At 43.9% G+C, this 9,048-nt stretch overlaps 1 protein-coding gene across 2 annotated transcripts; it reads right to left on the bottom strand.

Annotated features, from left to right (window-relative positions):
• Positions 1–1,572: 1,572 nt before the first annotated feature.
• On the bottom strand, positions 1,573–8,160 carry LOC136445924 (uncharacterized). 2 transcript variants are annotated; one of them, XM_066444157.1, is made up of 6 exons: positions 7,910–8,160; positions 4,536–5,113; positions 3,973–4,075; positions 3,606–3,668; positions 2,693–2,887; positions 1,573–2,245 (listed from the first exon to the last, which is right to left on the bottom strand). In XM_066444157.1, exons 1-6 carry the CDS (start codon positions 8,001–8,003, stop codon positions 2,094–2,096), a joined length of 1,185 nt encoding a protein of 394 aa, XP_066300254.1. In that variant the 5' UTR covers positions 8,004–8,160; the 3' UTR covers positions 1,573–2,093. The 2 variants fall into 2 exon arrangements, with proteins under 2 accessions (XP_066300254.1, XP_066300255.1); XM_066444158.1 differs by lacking the exon at positions 7,910–8,160 and adding an exon at positions 6,612–6,672.
• Between the last annotated feature and the right edge of the window lie 888 nt (positions 8,161–9,048).

Below are 9,048 nucleotides of genomic sequence, written 5' to 3' on the forward strand. Positions count from 1 at the left end.
CTTGTAACGATGGTTGTCGTGGCAACGCTGATCGACGACTCCGAGGGATGGAGGCGCCGACGCAGGCGCAGAAGGAGCGGTAAACGCGATGCCGATGATGGTACGTTCGGTCATCACAAACGGACAATTCAATTTGGTCTGGTTGGCTGGGTATTGCTAATACAATGTTCTTATATCGCACACAGAACAAAACCTTTTAAAGAGAGCTCGAGGTACATAGCACGACGTCAGACTCGTAACAGTTTTAGTGTCTAAAATGTCATTGAAGAATGAATTCGTGCATTCGTGTGATGCAGCACCAACGTGTGTCTAATATGTGCCTTCCCGTTTCTCCTTCCAGTGGACTCAGAGCTAAGAGAGGTCGTGGAAGAGGCGAGGTCGCTCCTGGAAGAACTGGATGAACAGCCTGAACAGTTGGACAGACGGGGACTGAAGGACGTGCATTTGGAGAACATGCTCGCGGATCTTGAAGACGGTAAGCAGTCAATCTAGTTTTCTCACTTGTCGCCGTAGGACCACGAGGCCAATTTCGTCCTATTTACCTCATTTTGCCCACTCTATGTGATTTACCACGTTTTCATGGAAACCGTTAACGCTGTTCGTCAGCATGGCTCGTTGTGTGACCAGTGTAAGGAGCTATTGGTATTTCAGATGCATCGGTAACCTCATTTTGACAAGATCGAGACACAAAATATTGTTAACCCATAGTCATCAAGTTGCGCTCGTCTGCTTTTACTCACTGCTTTTACTCACTGCTTTTACCGGTACTTTAACCAATCTTTCTGTATATTTGAGGACAACACGGTTGATTCAGATTATGGTGTTGCTTAGAGTACAACATATTTCCAAAAAATATGATGGCTGTCCCTGAGATACGTTTAGTCATGGTTTCAACTAATTATGTATTGCATTTGGTACTTGTCCCTTATACTGATATTTTTTGGTTCACAGACGATCGAAGAAGACGCTAGTCATCAGCTATCTGCGAGATGACCTGAACAACAGAAGTTTCTACCGACGTCAACTGAACAGCAGAATTCGTGCTAAAGGAAATTAGTTATGTCGAAAAAAAATCAGATGATCCAGACACAATATGACAGTCTTCGCCTTTATCTGGATCTACTATGTCAAACTGTGATTCCTTTCACATAACAACCTACGGACATGGTAAAACAATGTGTGTCTAAAACCAATCATGTATATCAGGGCGTGTATATATAGATAACAAGAATAGCGTGTATCGATGCTGGGATATACACAATTCTGTGTACTGATACGTGATCGTTCAATAAATCATATTGAAAAAAATCAGCGTGAGTTGATTTATTCTATCTATCTATCTACATGTGTTTACACTTAAAAAGGAAGCCTGCACTATAAAACCACCCAGTAAAATAGCAATAGCATCGACTATCCATATTTCCACAAAGGGCTAGTATTGTAGAAATGTGCAAATAGACCATCTTTGTTGGTAAAATACAAGGTCAGAACTGCCGTTTATATCCCAATATTTCAGTGTTTTCTGTATTTTCTTCTTTGAAAACTACGTTAAATAACTACACACGGCTAGCATTTTAATATCATTTCTTCCTTTATTTCGATACACCCATTATCGAAAACATATTAAAAACACATTTGAGCCATTTCCTTCACATAGATAAAGCTTATCTGCTCTACAACCCTCTTCGTTTTCTCACACCTTTCATAGCACAATCGTCAGGTGAAACGCACATTATGCATTTGTTGGCAGTCCTTCGTTTTGATACAGAAGATGCTAGCTTTCTCTTTGACCTGTACATGCAGTCGCAGTGGTGAAAAATAACTTACATCTCATCCCATAAACATTGATACCAAAACAGGAAATAGCAACTTAAAAACAAGACAAAATATACAAACAACACCGAGATGCGTCAAAAACAGTATAAATGACGAAAACCTTATGAAATGTCAAATCTAAAATCTGGCTTCTTCCGGAAACATTTGATCTACGAGCAGATGCCTGTTTTGAAACTTGGTAAAGGTCTTCTTTGTTCTCAATACATCTACTTGAAGATTAGTTAAGAGTGCCCTTCATTCGTCCTTGGCACAGATGTTTAGACCCTGCAGACAACAGAGCGGCCCATACGGTACAAGTTGGCCAACTCTCGCGCATTCTCGCTGTTTACCGCGCGAACGTAATCTCCATCACCGATGACGCCGGCGCGATTGCTGTTGACACTGTCGCCCATGAAGATGTACTCTTGTCCTAGAGGGGAGAATAATGGCAAAGTCTTGTCAGATTAAGAGAAGTTACTCAAATGTCTACAAGTCAGCGACAGCCTTAGTTCAACTTCACACACACACACACACACACACACACACACACACACACACACACACACACATACACACACACACACACACGCACACACACACACACAGTCACACACATGCACACACAGTCACACACACAGTCACACACGCACACCACCACACACGACGTGATAGACACGCACACCCACATGCACACACACATATTGACACACACCTCAAACATATACACACACACGCACACACACACACACACACACACATGTACACATGTACATACGCACGCACACTCACACACCAAGAACCCCCTCACGCACACACGCACACAAACAGACAAACAAACATGCACATTCAAATATTGGACATTTCAAACGTAGCTTACCAACGGTCAGGGATGCACATGCGCAATCGTCATCTTGGTTTGGCAGGACCACCTGAGCCCTGAAGCGTTGCGGGAAGTAGGACCGTCCCCTGAGGCGCAGCGACCCCTGGCGGTAAACATTCAACCTCTTCACCTGCAGGGTCGCCGTCGTGGCGTCACCGGAAGTGGATAGACCCTGTACCTCTCCTATCATAACTGAGGTACAGAATGGAATGTAAGTGGATTCTAACACGATGTCACTACATATGAAATGTACCCCCAATTTCAAGATATGTATTTCTTTCAAGCATTGCACCCTCGCTCATTTGCAATAGAAATATCAGAAAACAAGTGTAAGAAATGTACAAATGAATGCATTTATATCATTCCAATCATTCAGTTTAAATGACATGACGTATCTGATATTTTGTTATCTTTCCATTGCTATCGTAATCATTCTTCAGACTTTTCTTTCATACGGAATTGCAGTGGACCATACAGACGTTTCGTGTAGGTTGAATTCCGCCAATGGTTGTAAAAGCCCATTCTCATCCCATACTATGGAACTGTAGTTATGTACCAGTAGATGCCATACATTGTACGTTGTACAATTGTGCAATTAATTTGTTATTATTTTTCTGTGATCTTCATATCAGTCGTTGGTTACTTTCTGAAGACTGTTTGAAGCCAAGTCTGATTTAAAAGGTGTGTATGTAATGCATGGTAAGATATCAAGACACAGGGACTCTCTTCTATCTTTCAAAGTACATAATTTGAGTCTAGCGAGAGCGTCGGTATAGGAAATGTAGCTAGATCCGAGAATCATTCTAAGGGCGCACTTTTGGATACGTTCAAGCTGGTGGTTAAACCTGAGTGTAATACTGGGGCTACATATTCTATAGTTGGGCCGATTTTCATGGAGGGTGAAACTTACTGAATTGTTTGCTGCAGTAGAGCGGCTTGAGGGAGTCGAATTCCTGGCATGGCGGACAGACATCTGAAAGGGGAGGGTTCGGTTATTACATAAGTCCATAAAATATACGATTTGACAGATTTAATCTATCCAAAATGACAGCAAAACAAACTTGATTTCGTTTCTCATTGATTTTCGATTTCTCCATTCATTCAGTATTACATAATTACATAAAATATACGATTTTGACAGATTTAATCTATCCAAAATTACAGCAAAACAAAACCTGTTTTCGTTTCTCATTAATTTTCAATTTCTCCATTCTAAATCATCACATTTGTAGTCGGTAGGTGAAAAGTTGATCAAAGTGATTAACTAATAATCCTACCTTCTTTGGTAGACCGGCAGGTATTTTCGCAGTCTTCCACAGTCCTGAAGTTGTTTGTGTTGCCTAGGCAACCACCATAGCCAAACGGTTTGCAGGCTCCAGCCTAAAAGATGAACATAGTCACGTTTTACGGCACTGTCGTAAACTAGAAATGGATGAAAATCTGCACTATTGATAGGATCATACTGTTGATTACAGAAATCTATACGGAAGTGGCTAGGGACAGGATGATCCTGTCAACAGTAGAAAAAATGTGCACCACTGACAGGATTAAAAATGTGCACTGCTGACAGGATGATCCTGTCAACAGCTAAAATTGTACTGTTGACAGGATCATCCTACCAGAGTGTGTTATGCTTGGGATGAATACAGTACAGCACAGTAATGGCATGATTTGAATATCTTTATGTTCATCACCATTGGTAAGTTATAGTTTCGATTGAATATGCATAGATTTCTATAATTCCTTGCCTTGAAAATGCATAGATTTCCATAATTCCTCGCCTCTAAAAGTTAGTTTTTGTGTACAAGTATCTGTCTCAACACGAGAGTAGAATGCTCACCTGAATGCTGTAATAAAAACGGCGATAGAAGCCTCGGCAGGGACCAACATCGGGCTGTAGGCTGCACCGCTGTTCCCGAGGCGGTAGGGGACGCTCTTCAGGAGCTGCAACAGAAGTTGTAGCTTCAGTTGTTGTTGTCAATGGTTGGTGGGTCGTTGCTACTGTCGTTGTTGTTGCTTTGGCTGTCGTTGTTGTAGCTTCGGCTGTCGTTGTTGTAGCTTCGGCTGTCGTTGTTGCAGCTTCGGCTGTCGTTGTTGGCAACTCGGTTACTGCAGCGGGGACGTCTTCATCGTCGAGAATGCCGTCTGGGAACGAGCCTCTTCCGAGGGGTCCTTCGGCTGCAGACGGCTCGGTGCTCTCGTTCCCAGGCTGCGAATCGGTCGGCAGGACGTTGGTAGGCGTGGTCCGTGGAGACTGAGTAGTGACGTCATCGGGCGGCGCACACGTGAAGGCTCCACAGCTGTTGCGGCAGCACTTCTGGTCCCCGCCGCAATGTTCGTCTCCGTAGCAGGTGTCTGCGCAGATGCCAACTGCCCTGGGTGGAACGGGAGGGCAAACTCCCGGTTTGGGGGGTGAAGCTAGGGAAGGAGTAGAAACTAGAGTTAAGTATTTGTGCTACGTATACTTCAGATTTGCTATGGTAGTTTAGCGATTACGGGGTCTTTTTATAAATATGAATTGGTATTGAATTTTTCTTTTTATTTGAGTTGAATGTGTGATAGTTGTGTGCCGATTTGTTAAAAATAAAGAGAACGCTAGCGACCCCAAAAAACACCTCTCCCAATAAAATGGTATCTCGACAAAAATGGTACCGGTCTTCATTGAAGTAAGAAAACACCCGACAGCTGTCCATGACAATGGGAGGGTTACGCACGCTCACAGGATGTTTACGGTAGAAAATACTGCAAAACAGACCGGATCCTTTAGCTGCTTGAAGATAATTCTTCGTTTTCACGTGACGTCACAAACGCGTTCGAACCGAGTGGCGGCCATCTTGGATGACATGTTGTGATCCGCCTCCAGCTGCGCACATGTGCTCTGGACTCATTTCGCTGTCATTCTTCTAATGCTCTTCTTTCCGTTCGCATTATGCCAGTCCTGTGCGCAGTCTATGGCTGCGGCCATAATAGTAAACGAGATAAAGGGTACAGCTATCACAGGATTCCGAAGATGATTGAATCCCAAGGAGAGAAAACAAGACTTCTTTCAGAAGAGAGACGACGGGTATGGCTGGCAAATATCAACCGGTCGCTAGCCGACCTGACGCCGTCCAAGTCTACATTCTCTCGAGTATGCAGTCTTCATTTCATCTCAGGTAAGACATGGAAGGGAGTGGGATTTCTGATGAAGTTCCCCCTGTTCTGTTACTAGTCTTAGTCATCTTTTCTGTTTACGGAATAATTTGGCGGGCTCATTCGCAAAGTTCGGCGGCATCTGTGTTGTTAGTGCCCGCCTGCCATTGTTCCCGCGCGCCGAAAGGACAAGATAATTAACAATGTCCGGGTACTCCACCATCGGCACCAGCGCTAAATCGGTCTGATACGCCGATTTTCGCAGAGCGTAGGGATCGAAACCTATTGTGGCGACCTTGTCCTCGTACCTAGCCTTTGCAACACCATTTAAGGACTGACAATACGAAGACAAAACACTTGGACCCGCAGTAGTTAACTTTGACAGTGCCATCTTTATTATGTTCTATTTGGGGGTTATCATCCAACATGGCGCCCATGCGTGACGTAGCGGTTTTCGAACGTTCTGTGAAAACGAAGAATAGGCATTGTAGTCTTCTTTGAATCAGTCTTTACGAGTTTCCGGTAAAATGTTTTGGGTTTAGTCTGAAGCATTTCCATATGGTCGCTACTGTCGTCCTCGTTTGCCTCTGGGCAACATTCCAGGAGAGTTTTAAATGAACTCCTGGGTTCTAACTTCTGTGATAACACACATTGGAGAAAAAGCCATTAACGTCGATCTTGAAAGGAGGAATGAACTTTGAATGAACCATTGCACAACAGTTGTGCGAGGTACAAAGTATGATAAGCTTTGACAGCATGTATTTTCTAAATCTTAGAAACTAGCCTTTGTTATCAAAGGAAGGGTTCTTCGAAGACCATGAATTAATCATGGTAGCGCTGTTTACAAGAGGCGGTGGGGTGGCAGGATGGAGGTCACGATTACACTTCCGCTGGAGAAAGTAGAATCAGGAGCCTCTACCAGGCTCCTCGGATGGCTGGGAAAATAGTAGAAATTGAGTGAATAGTATGCTAGGAGGGTCGGCTATGGATAGAGGGTCCAATAGGCAATCCACCTCTATCCATAGCCGACTACCCTTTGCATACTATTCATTATATTTGGTCAATTTCTACTATTTTCCCAGCGATCCGAGGAGCCTGGTAGAGGCTACACAATGACACGATGTAACCATGACGACCGTTTCCATGGCCACCACAAGTTAGGACTGCATCCCAGAATCCACGAGTTTGGTCTCATAATTTTACACTTTTTGTTGCACTACGAAAATTGCGACCAATCAGTGTTGAAAAGACCAATCAGTGTTTAGATCAATCAAGGCTGTTGTTACCTTCCTGGACCAATCAGCGTTTAAAACAACAGAACGCGTTTTGATTGTCGTCAACACAGAAGTCTCTGTTAGTGTGCGAAACATTTGATCAGAAGAAAGGTCCCCAAATAACGCTTTTCCACAAATCATTGTCCTTGAACTTAAAGAAGACAAAATATGTGGCGCCATTTTTACCCAAACACGAAGACCTAGACTAATCTCCGAGAAGATGTGGGATATGTCTGAGTGTTTTACACGTACTTTCCATGCTTTTATACGTCTTTCCCCTGGTCCGCGTCTTGATCCCTTAGAGAAGAACACGGACTCGTGGCGCAGGCACAAGGAAGACGCATAAAAAGCCTCGATATTTGCAAGCTCACGCATAAAACGTCTGCTTGGAGATTAACCTGGATGTTGTTTCAACACTTCCTGTCAAACTGCCGACAAACGCAGGATATCACGACTTGCTCTCATTCGTAAACATCTTAGGCCCAATTTACACTTGTTCTGTGAAACTGTAACGTTACTACACATGGTAGTCTACTACTGTAGTAGACGTACGATGTGAAGTACACAACGCTAAGGCCAAATTTACACTTGTTCTGTGAAACTGTAACGTTACTACACATGGTAGTCTACTACTGTAGTAGACGTACGATGTGAAGTACTACAGTTTCACAGAACAAGTGTAAATTTGGCCTTAGCGTTGTGCAGAATTGAGTCGTACCCGTTTCATTCCATTGCAGGCAGCCGATGGTATAATCTTTTAACAACATGCATGTAATCATAATTTCTGCCAGAAGTATAAGATTCTTACCATTGACCCGGAGATACGGCCTTCTCTGGAGCGAGGCTTGCGCGCTGAGTGCTTCCAGCGACAGGACAGCCAAACACGCCAGCACAAACTTCATGTTGACAGCAGACGAGAAATCCCCAACAGCAAGAGGACGTGATCTTCTACTTGTGTAACACCGAGTGGTGACTGTTGAGGTTTCCTGGCCCCTTTTATAGGATGCGACCGCTCGACCTAGATGCGCCGGAAGTGAGGAAGTGAGTGGGGACGCGGACCCGTACGCACGCACCCCTCTTCCTGTCCAAAAACTGTCACGTCATCGTGACGTCACATTCAGTTCACACGGAATAGCCTCCAACAGGCCTTCCTACGGAGGTACGCATCGTAGAATTCGACATAAAAGGGAATAACTGTCCAGCAGAGTAAGTCCGCGGGAACTTAACATTTCCACCTCCTGAAAAACTGTGCCCGCAACTTAACTAGACCCCATGGTTGCCTAACTGGTAAATATTCGGCATTAATAAGTTAGTCCGATAAAGACTAGCGAGGGAACGGGATCGTAGAAATATTTCCTATTGGCGCTCCCGACCCCCACTAAATTGCCCCAAACCAAAGTCGAACTTGGAGCTTAATCTAAACCGGCTTTGGCAAAGACTTATGATGGGGAAAAGACTATCAACCTCGACAAGAATAGAACTGGTTGAACGTAGTTTTTCTTTTCAGCCAGTCTGTCTTTTTCTGACATCTTTCGTGTGCATTTTTTCTTCTTGAAAAAGTCCAGGTGAAATTGTTTCTATTCTACTATAGAACACATTTATTGTATGCCCGTTACTGTGACTGTGACAAAAGTTAACCTTGCGAATGGCATCTGAACTGCAGGAGGATGTTGCTCGTCACTACAGGTCATTGACATTTAGTTTTGCCATGGGGGTGCGTATTCTAGGGTGTTATACACTATACTGTGCTAAGTCATGCCACTTACTGCAAAACATATTTTTGCATGCATGAAGTATTATGTGTGTGTGTGTGTGTGTGTGTGTGTGTGTGTGTGTGTGTGTACGTGCGTGTTTCAGTGTCTGTCTGTCCGTCTGTCTCTCTCTCTCTCTCTCTCTCTCTCTCGCGCGCGCGCTCTCTGTGCATGTAGGTGGGCAGCCTCCTTGCTT

Source organism: Branchiostoma lanceolatum, chromosome 12, assembly GCF_035083965.1.
Source record: "Branchiostoma lanceolatum isolate klBraLanc5 chromosome 12, klBraLanc5.hap2, whole genome shotgun sequence".
Classification (NCBI taxonomy): domain Eukaryota; kingdom Metazoa; phylum Chordata; class Leptocardii; order Amphioxiformes; family Branchiostomatidae; genus Branchiostoma; species Branchiostoma lanceolatum.